Source organism: Condylura cristata, unplaced genomic scaffold (genome assembly GCF_000260355.1).
Source record: "Condylura cristata isolate star-nosed mole 26May11 unplaced genomic scaffold, ConCri1.0 scaffold00018, whole genome shotgun sequence".
NCBI lineage: Eukaryota > Metazoa > Chordata > Mammalia > Eulipotyphla > Talpidae > Condylura > Condylura cristata.
In genome coordinates, this window is record NW_004567119.1 from 26,632,816 (window position 1) to 26,652,396 (window position 19,581).

The 19,581-nt window shown below is 44.6% G+C and overlaps 1 protein-coding gene across 1 annotated transcript; it reads right to left on the bottom strand.

Moving 5' to 3' along the window:
* Positions 1-5,991: 5,991 nt before the first annotated feature.
* SLC30A10 (solute carrier family 30, member 10) lies at positions 5,992-19,289 on the bottom strand. Its single transcript, XM_004685439.2, has 4 exons — positions 18,771-19,289; positions 18,063-18,093; positions 10,511-10,750; positions 5,992-7,546 (listed from the first exon to the last, which is right to left on the bottom strand). Exons 1-4 carry the CDS (start codon positions 19,287-19,289, stop codon positions 7,047-7,049), a joined length of 1,290 nt encoding a protein of 429 aa, XP_004685496.1. The 3' UTR covers positions 5,992-7,046.
* Between the last annotated feature and the right edge of the window lie 292 nt (positions 19,290-19,581).

Below are 19,581 nucleotides of genomic sequence, written 5' to 3' on the forward strand. Positions count from 1 at the left end.
CAGCCAATGTAACTCAAAACTCAAAAAAAATGAAAATATCTTTTTAGTATAAAAGGATCAGGCTATACAATGATACCCACCCCACCGAGTCAGATGAACTCAACTGGCTAGTCCACACAGAAACCACCCATACAAACCCTACTGACTTCCTCAGGTATCTGTGTGCCCTTCTGTCTGCTAAAGAAGATAAAACCCAGGAGCTGTGTGATAGAGGCTTTCTATGAGGGGCTGGCGAGTGTGCCCCTCCTCCTGGAGCAGAGAGATGCAAAAGCATGGACAAGAAGTGTGGAGGAGACTGAGGGCGTGGCCAGGAACTTCTGTGCCAGACAGACACCTTCAGTCACTGGAGGGAACATTATTTGGCATGATGACAAGTTAAGCACGGAAGGTGAAGGCAAAGGTAAGGTTCAAGCTGGCCTGGGGGTAAGAGCCTGGGGCTAATGCAGGCAGGAAGCACCCACCAAAGCCAATAGGATGGCTGATTTTAGAAATGGGGTGAACTCCCAGTGTCTGCAGACTCTCCATGGGTACTCACAGTCATCCTTAGCTACAGGAGGTGAATTCAGGGTACCTGCGAGACAGAAGAGAGTGCTGGTGCTCAGACTGAGCATGGGGGATGAAACAGAACAGCAGAGAGCAGGGTGAGGGAGACAGCCGGCAAATTGCTTTCCCAGCTTTTTCCCTTCCACCTCACCATATCCCAGGTAACTGGTAGGAAAGCTTTAAGGCCAACTGCCTAAAGGACACAATCTCAGCTCTCAAGTTGGAAGTTCCTTCTGCCTCTCTGAACCCTCGGAAGTGCTCCAAGACCAATTTCAAATTGACATTCTTGCCATCTTTATTCTTCAGTTTCACTCACGCCCATTGTTCCATTCTTTGATGCAATTTAGCATTAAATGATGTGTAAATAATTGACAACATGGAATTATAGCAATGAGAGAAGGCAGAATAAAAACCAGAAAAAGTGAATACCAGATTAGAAACATAAGATAATAAAATCCATTGCCATTGAAACCTGCTCTCACATGTCTTATCTCCTAGAACTCTTCCAATGGCCCAACATAGAAAGTAACCCAGATTTTCATCGTTAGCCTCACATATAGATAAGAAAACATTAACTCGATAAATTAAAGTATGTATCCCTCATTCACTCCCTCTTACAGTAACTATTTATTGAGCTATTACTTGGGCCAGTCTGAAAGCACTGCCCCAAGCACTATGTAAGATCTGAAGAACATTATGGCGGTTTATGCAAAGTCTTATTGTAGAGGAAGAGACAGAAAATACAGAGGCTCATAATGTATGTTACCAAGTGACAGGCTGTGAAGACATGGTAACAGGGCTGGAGAAGTAGCTTCTCTCTAAAGAGTAATCTGAGCTGTACTCTAAGCCCTGGGTGCAGGTCTCTGCTCCACATTGCTCAGAAAGCTGATGTGCATCAGTTAGTGACCCTTTCTTTTATGGATGCTGCCCAGGGCTTGACTGGTACATATTTGAGCACCAGTCCCATCGAGCATAAGATCCACCCTGGCCCATGCCCAGCCACCCAGCCTTACTTCACTTCACATGAAGACTGTGAACTCCTAAGAGGCAAGAATCACTGGTGCATGGTTTACAATAAGCACATGCTTATTCACCACTGGAGTGGTAGAGAAAAGCAATCAAAATAACTGGAGACTTTTCTCCTGCTTCAATATTCATAAAGATGGCAGCCAACTCAAGGAGCGATTCCCAGAACTATAGGGCCCTTCCAAAACAAGCCTAGCCTTCCCATAGTGCCCTAAGCTCTAGAGTTCCTCTCTAACACAAACCTTATTGGACAACCCATGGCCAAAGAGTCCCTACTAGAAACCATATTAACCCAGGTTACAGGGAATAAGTCAATTGAATTCAATGGACCTCATGATATTGCAGGGGGTGGAGAAGGGAGGGAGGAGTGGGAGAGAACAGGGAAAGGGAGAGAGAATAAACCCCAAAAGATTAAAAGCAACCAAGGAGTCACTGGCTAGAGTAAATGAGAAAGACAAAGAAGCTCAGTTATTTGGAGTTTTCTGTTTCATATCCACTAACATAGCTCCATCTTATGATTACTTCTTTAAAAAAATTATTTATTTACAGCATCACTGAATATCTTTCACCTCAAAGGTATGCATATGTGCATTGCAAACTTTCCTATGCAATGAAGGATGAGTTATTCAAACTTCATATCTTAGTTTTAACAATTTTCCCAAATTGGAACTATACTTTGGTAATACTGCCTGTGAAGATAGAAGACTTTAAGCAACAAAATTCCACAATACTGTAACTTACCTTCAGACCTCCAGATGGGTCACTTGCCTTGAAAATCACCCTATTGGGTTATTTGCATTTGAACTGAATAGGTTCAGTCTCTTTAACCTGGTTTTGTACCAAAAATTGACAGTGGGTCCATCTAGCAAATATTCCAGAAAGTTCCATGGCAACAAAAAGGTCCCAAACAAAATACCTGAAAAGAGCTCCAGAAAAGGATACATGCAACAACTGAACTCCAAATTCACAAGAACATTTAGGTGATAGTGAGGATTGTGGTTGGTCTCAATTTTCAGCAATAATCTGATTCCATCACTTTCCAACTGGGGGCTACTCAGAAGCAAATACACTCAGAAGCACAGACAGTGACAGTTGCCAGGTGGGCACAGGGGACAGCAGCACTGACCAGGTCAGCTTTCCTCACTTGTTTCCAAGTCACTTTTTTTTTTTGCAGGATCACTTGCAAAATTATGAAGATACAGTGAAAACAGAAAATTTTAAAGCAACAAATAGTGGTCCCTTTGGAAAAAAATCAAATATCATTCAGCAAAGAATTAGTTTATCTATAAAAAATAATTTTAAATACCTGAATTTGCGTTTACAAAGAGGAACTGCCTGCCAGGAACTAATAAAACATTTCACTAGATTTAGAAGCTGAGGAAGAATTAGACACTTAGCCCCTATAATCAGTGGTACTGATTTTATCCGGCTTCATTCAGCAGTAGGTTCGTTGCTTGACAATACCCATGAGCTGCAGGCTCATCTCAGAGCAATGAGAGCAAGTGCTTTCTTCATTCCATTCACTGTTTTGATGACTGGGCTGTGTAGTCAGATTTGTGATGACTCTTTTCAAATTACATTTATTCTTTAGATGTCCAGTTTCTATTTAGAGATGACTGTGATTTTAAAGAATTGTTTGATCTCATCTTTAAAATTATCTTCTTTAAGAGTGAATTCTGCAAAATCGAGTGTATGAAATGATTGCTGGATTCCAGGAGGGATTTCCTCAACAAGATCTTTCATTTACAGTTGGTAAAGCCAATGGTTCAGTAATGAGAGACATGTTTGTCTTTCAGGGGAAATACATAAATATCTGGACACATTTCTGATTGTCACAACATAATGGATACTCCCAGCACCTATGAGTAGAGGCCAGACATACACACAGCACAGCCCCTTACAACAAAGAAGCACCTGTTCGAAGTGCCACGAATGTTGAGACTACAAAAGCGCAGGAGAAGCTCTTACTACCTCACAGGGCAGCTGTCTTCTTACAGTCTATTATGATCCAGAATCTTCCTCTATTATTTCTTTGGCATTCAAAGTACCCATTCCCACTGAATTGTGGAGTTTGAACCAGAGTTTGCCCAGTTAGTGGCAAAGGAAAAGTAGTTAAATAAATTGTTTTGATTTTTTTGTTTATTTTGTTGATATTTTTAAAAAATTCAGGAGAGAATATATTTTTCCACAACCATGGAGCATTTCTGGATGGCTACCATAGTGCTGTAGGGATTTATATTGGCCAAATGCCACAAGGGGAAAAATAACCTCTATCTTCACAAGCAAAGTTGGAAGTTAGAAAATAATAGCAGGCCCTCCCTGATGGCACAACCAGTTAAATCGCAGCACTATGAAGCTATCGCAGCCTCTACATTATTAGTTCGAAGTGACCCACATGGCACGGCAGACCTCTCCTGACCTGACCGCTGCTCCCCTCAGCAGTGTATTTCAGTACATCTGCCTGTTCTTCTCCCCACTCTTTCTCTGGTGAATCCTCTTGCCTATACTCCAATTCTGTATGCATAAATAAATAAATCTTAAAAAAAAAAAAAAAGACAGCACTTCTATAGTGGGTGCTGAATAATGTGGAGTTGACACTGTCTATAGAGATGGAGCCCCAGGAGGGAAGCAGGCCGCGAACCCTGTGTCCTCCAGGTCAGCACACAAGACGTCTGACCCAATACAACACAGAGGGTGCCCTGACATCCTAACAATCATTTTCAGGGCCCTCCCTGGTGATACAACGGGTTAAAGCACAGCACTACAAAGCCAGCAGCAGCTGCTTCAGCAGGAATTCGATCCTAGGCCAGGGAGTTGACCCACACAGTGTATCAGACCTCTCCTGACCCGCCCACTGCTCCCCTCAGCAGTGTACTTTGTCAATCTGCCTGTTCTGCTCCCCATTCTGTCTCTGGTGTGTCCTCTCACAGCTCCTGCACCTCTGGACTGTACCTTAGTTCTATATGCATAAATAAATAAATTTTTTAAATCATTTTCAGCTCTTAAAAAAAACAACAACAGGAAAATTACTGAAATTAACCTAATCCTACAAGAACACCAAACAGAACTTTTTCTAACCTCAGAGAAAAACAGGGTTGTTTCAATCTATTGCCTCCAGCAGGGCTAATTCAAAGGGCAAAAGGAACTACCGTATTTCCTTGGAGGAATTAAAACGTAGGGCAACTGAAGAGTGAAAATACCAGGCAGCAGGTATCCCCCTGCCTGTGATGACGACTGCAATCATCCAAAACAAAAATATTGCACTTCATTAGTTTGTTTGAACTTAATTAAATGCACCCAGCCGACTCTCTTAAAAAGGTATTCTTTCCTGTTGACACCACTCCAGATTTTGGTATGTGCATAAGTGTCTGTCAAGATACTTTTTGGAGGCTAGATTTAATTATATTGGAATTAAATGTTAGCCTTTCCAGAAAAATACTTCAGAATTTAATTAAACGACATTATTTAAATGTAAACTAGTATGCATTCCTTTAGCCAGCTGCACAAAAGCTATAAAATTATAATTGTTCCCTTTCAAAATGATACAGAATCAAATTAGAACCTCCAATTTTGTTTGTTTTTAACGATTTATTTATTTATGCATATAGAACTAGGGTACAGGCCAGAGGTGCAGGGGCGGTGAGAAGATTCACCAGAGACAGAGTGGGGAGCAGAACAAACTGACTGACAAAGTACACTGCTGAGGGGAGCAGCAGGCGGGGCAGGAGAGGTCTGCTGCACTATGTGGGTCACCTTCAGGGTGGGGACTGAACTTGGACTGAGGTGGCTTTGGCCAGCTTCGCAGCGCTGAGCTTTAATCTGCTGCACCACCAGGGAGGGCCAGAACCTCCAATTTTGAAGCGTAAGACAAATTTCTTCTTTGGCTTGGGCCAAGATATCTCACTCAACACTCATCTAGGAACATACAGCCCACATTTCACCCTGGCAATTTTCATGGAGATGGCTTATTTTTTAATATTACAAGTAAAGGGTCTTATATTTACCTCCTTTGTAGCTATATATAGCTTAATAAACTCCTAGGGATGAAATTATATTTAGGCATTTTTCTATTTACCTGGCTCATCAGATACATTTTCAAGGAATAAAAAAATTCCTATTCTACTGCTCACGGGGCCTTACTTCAGGCTTAGAATCTGTAAATGTCACATGTTCAGTGGTGTTTGTGCTGAAAAACTGTGGGTGCCACGGGTCTAAGAAATGAGCACTTTCAGTCAACATTGCACCCCATTAAAGAAGATTCTAGCTCTTTGGTGAGATACCACCCTGTTCTCATAGCTATGAAACTGTCCTGATTAAATTATTATTGCCTAAACAACTAAAGACATGACAGATGCTTCTCCAATGTTAACATATTGAGTCATGGATTCTATTCAGATTTGAATACATTTATTTGAACTGGATGTGATGAAAGTGCAGGCTCCTCAAGACACATCAAAGGCAGATGGCCATTACAGTCATTCCCATTTCTCCCTTGGACATATACTTTTCATCTAGTTACAGGCAGGCAAGGATAATAAATACTTGAAAATACATCTCATTAAAGTCCAGCTAGCTTATTTTTTGACAGAAATGAATACTTGATTTCACATATTCTTCTATCTCAGGAATTTTCTCCTGGCAAAGGCTACCTAGATCAATGTGATCATATCAAAGAAGACTTGAAGGAGATTTGAACCAGTGACTCTAAAAGACATAAATAAGTGCCTATGTCATACCTAGGAAGTAGAAATAGTCCCACTGTTGCAAGTGGGGAAAAAAGTACATTTTATACTTAAACATTTGAGACTGTAGCTGTATAGCTACAGCTGTAGCTGTAGCTCAGTTCACAGCAAAAAGTAAACATTAGTTTTCTCTCCACCCCACAAATAAAGAGGACACCCAAAAACATTTTCTTCCTCCCATCCTTCCCCCCAATCCAATAAACTACTTCTGCTGGTGCTCTCACAGTATTTTCTACCTTAGTAGGTATTCATTTTATATTTGTTCCAAAATACATAAAGAAAAAATGTCTGTAATTTCCCTCTTTTGTGATCTTCCAGTGGAATGTGTAAAAAACAAGTAGCAATAATGGTTAAATCTGTTCGATGTACTTGGCTGTGAGCTCACCTGAGAGTCAGTTAGAAGTTCTAGTGCATTTAAAACAAAACAACTTTGAACCCCAAGTCCAGTCACTGAGTCTCAGGCCTCTGTCCCAGACAGATAAGTGCTTCTGAAAACCAAGGTTCAAAGCAAAACAGTTGAAGAGCAGCATGAGACCCTCACCCCCGGGATGCTGTAGTGGGGTTATCAGTTGCCTCCAAATGAAGAAAGGTCCAGCTCACATCCTCAGAGGCCACCCGGGGGGCACACAGAGGGTCAGCGCCAGTGTGGTCAGTGCCCTCAGCCTACTACTCTTCCACTGACTACACGGACCCTCCATGGGCCTGGTCCGTACAGTCTGTTTCCGCACTAGCAGATTAGAAATGGGTGCTGTTGACACAACGCTGGTCCTCCCGAGTTCTGGTAACAGCTTGACCATGATCACGCAGACGGCCATCCAGAGAGACTTCGATCGCCACGTCTGGGGCTTCCAGGTTGCCGAGGCTGTCACCCCGGCCTGCATCAAGCAGGGGCCCGCCATTGTGCTCGGCACAGCCATTGACGTGAGCCAGCGGCAGAGCTCCAGGGGGGCAGCACAGGTGCTTGGCGCAGCCCTTGGAGACGCAGGGGGAGTTGCAGAGCAGCAGCAAGTCCTTCTGCTCCGGCTTTTGCTCCAAGTCCACGTCTTCAAACTGGATGGTCACGTTGTGGATTCCTGCCTTGTGGAAGATTTGTCGAATCTTGGCACTGGTTTCCTGATAGCCCCGGTCTTTGTGGTACTTGATGTGCAGGGTAGCGATGATCTTTCCACTTATAAGTTCCCAGACGTGCACCTCATGCACACTACTAATTCCAGGCACGGCAGAGAGCTTGCTCACTAGAACATGGAAGAGCAAACAGCCTGGTGAGCACTGGGACCGCAGGCCAAAGAGACAGGAGGGGAGTGGTCCCTCCCAGTATTCTTGGCAGAGTGACTGACTGAGGGGACAGCAAGAGAAACAGACACTCCTTCTCCCATTGGCCTCTCTCCCTCTGAATTCTTCTGCCACACACTTTTTCACCCAGAAAAGGCAAAGCAAGAAAAGAAGCTGAACAGTCAACAGAGAAGCTTAAGGTGACTGAGTTTCCAAGAGAGTAGCATCCTCCTGGACAGTCCTCGGGAGGTAAGTGGGCTGTTCTTATGAAGGGGGTAATTTGGAAATTTGCACTGAAAATATGGTGAAGGATGGAAACTGGACTTTTGGTGGCAAAAGGCATTGATTATAATGCTGTGCACCTGAAACCTATATAATGTTCAACAACAACAACAAAAAACATGTTTAATGAAAAAAAAAAACTGCTATCAGTATTTCCAGAGCTAGGATTTATCCTAAAGGAACTGTCCAAATACTTATGGATAAAAAATCACCTGAGCAACACTCTTTATACTAGTGAAAAATGGGAATAACAAGGACATCACTAAATCACTATATAATAAAATGTAATGCAGTAATTAATATGCAGGTTGCATATTTTAAAATGAGAAAGGCTATAAGAGGTGATTTCAAATAAAAAAGGAAAGAACTGGGCTACATATATGTCATGATTTTTTTTTCTTTCATATAAATATCAGTATACACACACAAAATATATTTTTGGGAAAGGATGATGAGAGATGTCTATTTTCTTATTCAGAATCTTTGACCTTATCCACACTTTCTGAGTGTATGTTCACAAAGATGGTAATGAACAGTGACTACAAGCAAAGATTCTGTAGCCAGCTAAATTTTGAGTTCCAATTTAGCCTTGATGTGCCATTAAAGTGTCACTATTATTTTTAATCTATTTTTAAATTCTTTTTTAAAATATATGTTACTTGGTTAAAAGGCATATAAGCCAATGAATTATCACAATTTGTTTTGTCTGTTCATTTTGTTTCCTCAACTGGAAAGCAAGCCCTGCCAGGCAAAGGAACGCAACCTCTCTGCTCCCAGAAACCCCTTCCCACCTCCCTCTTCCTCCACGAGGCACTCGTATGCAGGAAATGGAGGCTTAATTTTTTAAAATTTTATCTTTATTTTTGCAAGGAAAAATGGGATATAGATCAGAGGTGCAGGGAGTGAGAGGATCTACCAGAGACAGAATGGGGAGCTGATGAAGTACACTGCTGAGGGGAGCAACCAGAGAGACAGGAGAGGTCTGCTGAGCCATGTGGGTCACCTCCCTGACTGAAAGATTGAACTCAGTCCACAGAGGCGATAGCACTGAGACTTAACCTCTAGGCCACCTGGTGAAAGGTGGGAAGAACCCAAAAGGGTAATTATGTTAACTCTGTCCCTTAAAGCATCCAGAGAGTGGGCCATAACCTGCCTAACACTAAAGACATCAACTAAGCTACATAGCCAAAGAAGCAGAAACTTGGACCATCCAGGGAGAAAGATCAAAGAGGAGTAACGGCCCATTGCAAAGGCACTGATGGGTACTAATGATGCTACTGGACAAGGGCAGGTTACCCTCAGAGAAGTCACTTCATAATGACACCTTCATGGGCAAAGGCTAGCTAAGGGCGTACTACAGCTTAAGAGGCATTAAAATCCAAATACAGGTACTCCCTTGTTTATTACTGCTTTACTTACAATAGGAAAGACATGGAATCAATCCAAATGCCCAAGAGTAGATGATTGGATTAAAAGATGTGGTACATATTCACAATGGAATATTACTCAGCAATCAAAAAAGATAAACTCATGCTTTTTGCAGCAACATGGATGGAGCTGGAAGGGATAATGCTTAGTGAAATAAGCCAGAGAGAAAAGGGAAAATACCAGGTAGTTTCACTCATAGTAGGAGTATAAAGGATCAGGGGAGAAAATAATAAAAATAATGAACAGCTATATACCAGAGACATTTTACGGGTGTGGAGTGGGGAATGGGATCAAAAATGGGGGGGTGCACTGGACAATGGTGGTGGCACATGGGTGATTAGATGATGGGAAACCCATGGGGATTACAACTGAGATGGAAAAAGGAATAATATGATCTAAAAATAAACTATTATATTATTTTTTTTAAAAAATCCAAGTGCAGGTATCTGCCATGAAAGAAGGCCCTCACACTTTCAGCCTCAGGGTAGATGGACCCAGGCTGATTCCTGTGACTGGCTCCTTAGTGAAATGAGAAGAAAGAACAAAAGCCAATATGCATGAAGCTTTGTTGGCTATAAAAACACACTCTCCACTTAGATATGAACATAAATCTGCACCATCAGCTTCTCATCCACAGCTGGACAATACCCATTTAGAAATTTTAATGTCTCTGATATCTTTATCCTCAGATGCTCATAGTAAAAGTGCAAAAGCTTGACCTCTGTTTGAGAGAGAAGCAAAGAATCAGATTCAGTAGTGAATGAGGGCATGAATGACCTGAATTTAAAGCACTGTCCTTTTTACAGTGGTTTAAGAGACCTGGGACTTGTCTGCCCATAAAGAAAAACACACATACACACTCGCAAAATTCCAAAGCAGGATCTGGAATACAGATGATTCATGTTGTCAGCATAAGAAGAATAAAAGTCCAGCTCTTGGCAGAAGTAGTTTCATTGGATTGCTATAAATCTCTCACATGAAGGTAACAGCCAGAAACCAGTATTAGCCAAGCACAGTCTAGAATATATGCAACAAATCAGAATCATCAGCTGCCAATGCCCTTTAGCTCTTGGGGCTGTGAGTCATCCTTCAAGACAACCCTCTGATAACTGTCTTTACTGCTTGTGACTAAAACTTTTCAGGGGGCCTAAGTCAAGCCCTGCCCTGTAGCTTGGGGGCGGGGGGGAGCTGGGTTCTGGACCGGAGGTCACACTTACTCAGCTCTTCCATGTTGAGCCCCTTGGGGACCATCTGGAGCAGAATCACAGCAGTTTCCTTGATGAGCGGGAAGGCCGATGACAGAATGATGATGACCATGACGATCGTCAGGCTGGGATCGATGTAGCACTGCCAGTTACAGGGATCCTCACGCCTCAGGGGGAGCACATAGAAAATGATGGCCGTCACCACCACCACCACCGACCCCAGGGCATCTCCCATCACGTGCAACAATACACCTGCAGCAAGAAGGAGAGAGTGTGCTGTTTATTTCCCAGATATTAAAGGAAGGGAACTGGTTCTAAAAGTTTCAGTGATGATAAGGAATGTGTGTGATCCCAGCCAAGAGGATCTTGGTGTCCAGTATCTTGTCAGAGGCAGACAAAACTGAGATTTGGTGAATTAGATGAAATTCTTCCCAAAGGATTCTAAAATTTAAATGAAAAATTTACAGAGACACCAGCAGAATCTTACTATTCAAAGAATAGTTCGCAGACTAGCATCATTGGGGGGGTTGTAAGAAATGCAGATGGTGCGACTCCACCTTGGAGCTCCAAATCTGATATTGCATTTTCACAAGAGCCTAGATGATTCAGAGACACACAAAGCTTTCAAAGCGCTGTTCAGAAGAAAGCACACAGGTTAAGAAAAGTCAGTGTTGTGTCTCACGTTTGCCACAGGCCCACCCACAAGGATTAATTACTATCCAAATGCAAACAACTCCCTCATGGCTACTGGTCTCACTTGGGAAATGCCTTCCTTGGGCTAATTCTTCACATCTCAAATTCTGAGTAGCATCTTAGGGAAAAGCACATTCTATAAACATACTTGATGTCATTTGTGGCATTTCTCCAAAAAAAAGTACAGGAAACACCCCCATGTTTATTGCTGCTTTACTTACAATAGGAAAGACATGGAATCAACCCAAATGCCCCAAAGTAGATGACTGGAATAAAAAGATGTGGTACATATATGCAATGGAATATTACTCAGCGGTCAAAAAAGATAAGTACATGCCCCTTGCAACAACATGGATGGAGCTAGAAGGGATCATACTTAGTGGAATAAGCCAGAAAGAAAAAGAAAAATACCAGATGGTTTCACTCATAGCAGGAATATAAAGGACCGGGGCGGGGGGATAATAATAATGAACAACTATATACCAGAGACATTTTACAGGGGTTGAGTGGGGAATGGGATAAAAAATGGGGGAGGGAAGTGCACTGGACTATGGTGATGGCACACGGGTAATTTGGTGATGGGAAGCCCATGGGAATTACAACTGAGATGGAAAACAGCATAAAATGATGTAAAAATAAACTATTATATTATTTTTTTTTAAGTGCAGGAATATAAAGAAAGCTCAGACTTTCTTCTGGCTTAGTATTTACTTATGGCAATCATAGGACTCTGATTCAATAAATATATGCACTAATCTTATTGCTGAGTCTGTGCCCCCTTCTCCAACTCCAAAGGCACTTCCTACTGGCCAGCCACTATCCTGAGCCCCAAGGAAAACTCACAACATTCCCAAAAGGTGGTCTACGTCTCTTGTAGGGAGACTCCAAGATCAAAGCTATAACCTTTAATCAAGAGTCATAGAACATGCTCCCATGGAAACATAAGACAGGGAGTGGGAAGTCCAGTGGACAGAGGGTAGACTGTGGGTGGTTTGGTAGTGGTTGGTGTGACAAAAACCATCTGAAGAGGCTGGACCCTAAATCATGGAAGATGTGAAACAATGTTACCTCAACAAAAAATAAACCAGCCAAAATGAAGACTAGGGAAACAAAACAACTGCAAACTTGGTTACATTCTGAGGACAAAACTGTGATGATCAAAGAGTGAGGGGGGTGCACCAGGTGAAAGGGACCAATGCATGTTGGAGGATGGAGACAAGACTTTGGAGGAGAGCATACGGTAGAAAATACAATGTTGAATGATGTTACTGTACACCTAAAACCTATACAGTGTTATAAACCCATGCAACTTCAATTAAAACTTTAAGTCAAGTCCATAATTTTAAAAAAAGGCGAAAATCAAATGTTTCCCATAGGCACTTGAGACCTCATTTTCTCTGCCTGGATGATCTGTCATTCTCTGAGCTCTGCTGTGCGCTCTCACTAATAATGTGGGAACACACCCTCCTTTTCCATTGTTTCCACTTGGGCACTGGAGGACTGGACAATGCAGGCCATCAATGGAACAGTGACAGTGTCAGTGTCAATGTAAGTAGCACACAAACCCCTAGGTGGCTGTGAGCTCCATGGGTGGTTGGAAGAGCCCAGCGCACCCATTTGACAAAGAATGTCCATTGTCTTCATTATCCGTGGGACAGTGATATGCACTTATATCTCAGGGATTCAGACAGTAACTGGCTTTCACCTAATAATAACTGTGTGTGAATGTGTGTGTGTGCACCAAGCTGTTTTAAGAATGCTACATGTATTTACACATTAAATCTTAATGATTCCCTGAGGTGGTTACTCTCTCCATTTCCCAAGTGAGGAAACGAGGCACAGAGAAGCTACATAACTTATCCATGATCACACAACAGGAAGTTTTGAGGACAGGTCTTGAGTCCAAGTAGACTGCTTAGAGAACCACTGTGCATTCTCCTCAGATGGGCCTTATACTATACTCCCATTCCAGATACTCCTTCTGATATAGTTCACTATTCACTCCTAGAAATTATGTATTAAATAGCTTTCAGATTTGTTTTTCCCATAATCCACAAAAAAAAAAACCACAGTTGACACCCTAGCACCTACACAGAATAGACTAAAACAAAGCCTATCCTGACCTACAATTTATTATTGTTATCTATTCAGTTTCCATCCATTTTAGTTAATTTTCTAATTGCTGATCACACTGATTTTCTCACCCAAACGATCACGACTTTTAGTTTGAAAAACTGCTGAAAGCATCAATTCAATCAGTTTTTGAAGTTGAATATTGCCATGTGTCCCCCTGCCTCCCAGGCAAAGATGAAGAAGGCAGGTCCTCATCCTCCAGAACCTCCTTCCACTGACAATTCTGGGATGTTACCCATGACCTGGGGCGCTGAAGCATGGACCCCTTTGAGGGGAGTTTCAGGAAGGCTTCGAAGGGACAGGACTCTGAAGGGGAGACAGACTGCCACCCGCAGAGAGAAGGCACACCAGGCACAGAACTCCTGGAGGCTGAGGCTGGCAGAGCAACCTGGGGCCGATGGGAGTCACGTGGGCTGAGTAGAGGCTGGCAGTCTGATGAGCCAAAAGTCTAGAGAAAGTCAAACGCTGAGACACTAGGTCCTTCTCTGCCATATGGGGGTGATGCCAACATCGGCCTTGCCCATCTCTGTTCTGGAGCATATGAAACAATGTCTGAATCCTTGAGATATAACTGCACATCACTGGCCCATGGGTGATGAAGACAATGGACATTCTTTGTCAACTGGGTGCTCTGGGCTCTTCCAACCACTCATGGAGTTCACAGCCACCCAGGGGTTTGTGTGCTACTTCTTTTGACCCTCCCAAATGTATTTGTCCAACATCCCCAGCTGGTAAAAGGCAGAAGCAGGCCCTCCCTGATGGCGCAGCGGATTAAAGCACTGCCCTGAGAAGCTAAAGCCACTTCCACATGAGTTAGATTCCCGCCTGCCCCGGAGGTGACCACATGGTGTGGCAGACCTCTCCTGGCCCGCCCACTGCTCCCCTCAGCAGTGTACTTTGTAGATCTGCCTGTTCTGCTCCCTACTCTGACTCTGGTGAAGCCCCTCACCGCCCCTGAGCCTCTGGCCTGTACCCCAGTTCTGTATGTACAAATAAATAAATCTTTAAAAAAAAAAAAAAAAAAGGGCAGAAGCAGAACCCAAACCAGATCTGCCTTCCTGACACTCTTTTTCTCCTTAGATGTGTGAATGAACTGGGGGAAGTGGGGAAGGTAGTGATGGCAGGGAAGAGGTGGAAACAGAGACAGAAATGTCTAGAAAGGAATGTGGGCAACACAACAGCAAGCCCTAGGCTGCAGCACTGTTAGCCTTAGTCCCAATGCAGTAAAGGTTTCTGAGCCCCTGCTGGCCCATCTGTGATTCCCAAAGAGAAATCTAGGAGGATGACCTAGGAGGAGAAATCTAGGAGGAGAGACAAAATTCGCTTACTGCTGGACAGCTCAATCAGCCCTAATGTTCACCAGGGGACTTTGCCAAGCCAGGGCCCCTCAGCACATGGCCCTCACCTGCTTTCTTCAGATGAAAACAAAACACAGGCATATAACATAAATGGGCAATGTGACATAAGTTAAAATTTGATTCCCGTCTTAGCACTTGGAAAAGCTGCTGACACAGTGTGTTAGCACCAGGCACTAACAAGTGGTTATAGAAAAATGAACACTCAAGAATTCTGAAGAAACACCTCATCACAGGAAATGTCAAACAATGTCTGGGTTTTTATTTGTCTACGTACACTGACAGTGAAATGTGAAAGGGCTAACTGTTTTTCTGACACTCTGGACAGATTTTTAAGGTGTTGTTTGATTCTACTAAAAAAAAAAATCAACCATCACAAAGTATATGGATGAGGATGTTTAAAGGTTGTGTTTTCACCGAGCTTTGCAGTAGATGCCAAGGTTATGCTTCTTAGAAGGCTTTTTTAAAATTCTATGGGAATAAGGGGAACAGTCATGAAAACCAAGAAATTATTTTGATTCATAAGAATCCCATCAGATGTCTGCACATCTGGAGGGTCCATCCTGCCTTCTAAAGCAATGGTTTAAATATTAGCAAAGGGCCTCCATGGTGGTACAGAGGTTAAAGTCTCCGCGCGTTTCAAGCTATTGCCAGCCACTGCTGCATAAGTTCCATCCCAGCCAGGCAGGTGACCCATAAGGTACAGCAGACCTCTCCTGTCATGTACACTGCTCCTTCAGCAGTATATTTCAGTAGATCTGTCTGCTCTGCTCCCCACTCACTCTGGTGAATCTTCTCATTCCTCCGCCCCCAACTCTGATCTATACCCCAGTTCTTACATACATAAACAAATAAAATAAATCTTAAAAAATACATGTCAGCGGGCCCTCCCTGGTGGCGCAGCGGGTTAAAGCGCAGCACTGAGAAACTAAAGCCACTTCCGCACAAGTTCGATCCCTGCCCCGGAGGTGACCCACATGGCATGGCAGACCTCTCCTGACCCACCCGCTGCTCCCCTCAGCAGTGTACTTTGTCGGTCTGCCTGTTCTGCTCCCCACCCTGTCTCTGGTGAATCCTCTCACCGCCCCAGCACCTCTGGCCTGTACCCCAGTTCTGTGTGCATAAATAAATGAATCTTTTTTAAAATAATAAAAAATAATTAAAAAAATTAAAAAAAAATACATGTCAGCAAGGTAACCCTCCAGTGTGCACTGCAGAAACCAGCTGGTGTCCAAGTGAGTGGAGAGACTGTGTGATGGAGAAGAGCACAGGAAATGAAGCATGTGGCCTACTTCTGCTGCTTGCTGGGTGACTTGGAAAGTCACATTCTCTATACACTCTCCCTTATTTGTCAATAAAGCAGGTCACTTCCCCAAGGCCTTTCCAGCCCTGACACTCTGTGAACTTCCCCTGCATTGCAGCTGCAATAAGGTCAACCTCATACTTAACCCAAAATCCAGAAAAGCCCAGGTTAGCCCTCAGAAAGAATTGAACTCCCCTTGCTGAAGCAGCCTGGATTCCAGTCCGGTAACCCCACTCAGAAGAGTGCAACAAATCCTAAGGGACCCCTTCATGACCAGTGCCTGGCACCAAGCATGTACTCTGCAAAAATGTAGCTTAGCTGATGCTCCTCCCATGGCCACCTCATGCTTTACCCCTCCACACCCCAAAGTGTCTGCTCACACAACCCTCATAGGACAAGGAGCTGGAGGCTTGGAGAGGCTCAGTAACTAGCCCGCTGTCACAGGGCAGAGCCAAGAACCAAGCCCAGGCGGACTGAGCCCAGATCCAATCTTTCTGCATTATTCCCCCTTATCAGAAGTTCCAGCTGCACGTGGGCCCCAGAACCCCATACAGTGAAGGCATTTTTCTTCCCAGAAACTCGAATAACTCTGCACTGAAAATTAGCAAAATCCTGCAAGTTTCCCTTTCATTATGAGTCCCAGACATGCTCCCAATATCTTCTGGGGCCTAATCTGCTTTCTTTCTTTCTTCTTCCCACCCTACCTGTTTCCTCTCAATTCTGTAAGAGAAGAGTGAAGAATGAACTCCATCGCAAAGCCTCCTATCTACCTGCATATGTGCATATGTGTTAACTGAACCTAAGGAAGAAAAGTAAAGGATTATGATTTTTCTTTATAGCATTTCTTTACAAAAAAGAAAAAATATCAGATGCTTTCACTTACAGGAGAAACATAGGGAAACTGAACAAAAGATCAAAGACTAAAAAAGAGAGAGAGAAAGAGCTGCAGGCCAACTATCGGTCTGAGATACACAGCGGGGGAGGAGACGGGAGAGGACTCAGAGCAAGGGATGGAGGAACACAAGAGATTATAGTAAGAGTTCAGAGGGGATGTGGTACTGGGGCATTTATGGGGAATACACATGAGTGGAGAAATCAAATACTGTACACAAGTAAGCAACGATGTAAGAAAAATTTTAAAAAGATAAAAAAAGAATTTCTTTCCCCAAAATCCATCATTATACTCTTTAGGAAAAACCCTGCTTCAACTATCTTTCCTAAAAATCAGTTCACTTCAGAATTTTTGGAGTGTCTGTGTCATTGTTATTTTCTGATCTTCCTTTTAGGTCCATCACTTTGCAAATCAGTTGTTAACCTCAAAAATGAAGGTGTCTCCTGGATTACTTATCTTTCTTTGTATTATTTCTATCTGTGTTCCATTTTTGGATTCCTCAAACCATCTCAAAGTAAAGAGCTATACAACCTCTGTCAAGATTAGAGTTTGTCCCTTCTGGAATCACCCTGAAGCAAAGTCTGTGCCCAAGAATTTGGAAAAGAGAAGACACTCAGTTTGTCATTTGCTGAGAAAAACACCTGGGCTGACCTTTGTCCAGTGCTTATGAACTTGGGCACATGGTAGGAGGTAGGCTAATGACATGTCTTTACATGTTTCTCCAGAAAACCACATTTCAGGCTCAGAAGCAGAGATTCACCATCACCAAAGCAGATTCATGGCAGAAATAATGGCAGGGTGGGCAACCACCAATATCACCACGGGCAGCAGCCCACCTATACTCTGCGCTTTTATCAAAATTATATTCCACCAAATGGGCTGCATTTAATGTTAGGGTCTCCTTGGGTGGACAAAATGTAGCAAAGCATGCCACTGCTACTGACCCCCTCCCCAAATCTGGAGCAGGGAGCATCAGGTGGGTCTAATTGGGCCAAGGATCAATCATTAGCAAATGATGTCTCCCTCAGAATCGATGCAGTGATTAGGCAAGAGCTGGGGTCACAGTCCAGCAGGCTGCCAGCCTCCTTTCTAACACACCATATTAAACATCAGCAGGAATAGCAGCAGAACGTTATCCACATGTTCCAATGTGAAAAGAATTTCAAATCGAGCCCAGGTCAATCCTACCTCTGATATTCAGGGCTTCGGACTTTTTCTCCTTCTTCATGGTCTCCTCTGGTTCATTCTGGGTGTTCAGAGAATCACCTGCATTCAAAGAAGAAACCTTGTGTTGTGTATAAGTTCTACAAACAAAAAGAACCAATCAACTCAAAAAGAGTTTTTGTTATTTTAAAACCCCACTTGCATATCAGATACGCACCCCCCCCCCCACACACACACACTCAAATAGAACATTTCACCCTGAGATAAGACTTGTGATCCACCTTTGGACTTTATTCAGACTTCCATTCGAGCTATAACTGAAGGGCAAGGTGGAACCTGGCTCCACCTCCCCAAACCCATAGCCCCCAAGGGGACAGATGGGTGAAGGAGAAGGGGAACCCTAACGCGGACAGCAGCTAGTGAAGGGGGTGGGGCGCCGCTAGCTGTTGCTTAATAATAATTACTGAGTTCCAAGAAATCGATATTCCTATACAGAGCGAAATGGCGAGGCCAAGGGGGCCGAGGATCCAGAGGGGAAAACAAGAAATGGTGGGGAATACGTTACGCTCTCAGCAAAGAAATAAAGCGGGGCTGCAGAAGATAGGGATTTTTTTTTTTTTAAGCAGATGAGAAGAAAAAGAGGGCGTGGGGCTAGCGAGCGAGCAGAAGCAGGGCACAGAGGTCCAGAGGGTGCAACCGAAAGGCACCTGCTACGTTGGCGAACACGGTCGCCCTCTTATCCTCCTGCCCGGCCGCCGGGAGCGTCGGGGCCGAGTCCCGGCCGGGGCCGACCGGGGGCGGCTGGCGGCGGCGGCGGCGGCGGCGGCAGAAGCAGGCGGCGCAGTCCTGGAAGATGAGCAGCCCCACCACGTTGACCGCCAGCCCCAGGGCGCCCACGATGAGCACCAGCTCCGGGTCGTCGATGCGCTCGGGCCGGGCCAGGCGCAGCACGGCCTCCACGAAGATGGTGAAGCAGAGCGCGGTGAGGAAGACGGCGTTGCAGAGCGCGCCCACCACCTCGGCGCGCCCGTAGCCGTAGGTGGCGCCCAGGCCCCCCGGGGCGCGCCGGGCCACATAGCCCGCGGCCAGCCCCACGCACAGCGAGATCAGGTCCGACAGCATGTTGAACGAGTCGGAGAGCAGCGCGATGGAGTTGCCCAGGTAGCCCGAGACCAGCTCGGCCACGAAGAAGGCGACCGTGAGCACGAGCATGAACAGCAGGCGGCACGTCTTGCCCGAGTAGCGACCCATGTCGCCGCCGCCGCTACAGGTGGGGGTGCGCACCCCGGCCGCGGCCACCCGCTCCTGGAGCCGCCTCCCGGGCTCGCGGCCCGCGGGCTGCTTATAAGGCGAGGCACAGCGCCCCCAGGTCCGCGCCGCCAGAGACCAAAGGAGGGGCCCCGGCGGTAGCGGCGGCGGCGATTATCTGAGGAGTCCTCACTCACGTCGCTTCCCAGTCCTGTCCCCTCCCTCGCGGCCCGGCCTCACTTGGCAGGGGGCCACCGGGCTAATATCTGTCCTCCTGGAACAGAGCTGGACGGGG

What these genes read in the sequence shown, in the direction of transcription:
- SLC30A10 (XM_004685439.2), bottom strand. Translation starts at nt 19,289, where the DNA reads ATGGGTCGCTACTCGGGCAAGACGTGCCGCCTGCTGTTCATGCTCGTG. An exon ending in CCGGGCAGGAGGATAAGAGG is followed by an intron (nt 18,094 to 18,770) that starts GCGACCGTGTTC and finishes ACCATGAAGAAG; the next exon opens with GAGAAAAAGTCCGAAGCCCT. An exon ending in CGAAGCCCTGAATATCAGAG is followed by an intron (nt 10,751 to 18,062) that starts GTAGGATTGACC and finishes TTCTTGCTGCAG; the next exon opens with GTGTATTGTTGCACGTGATG.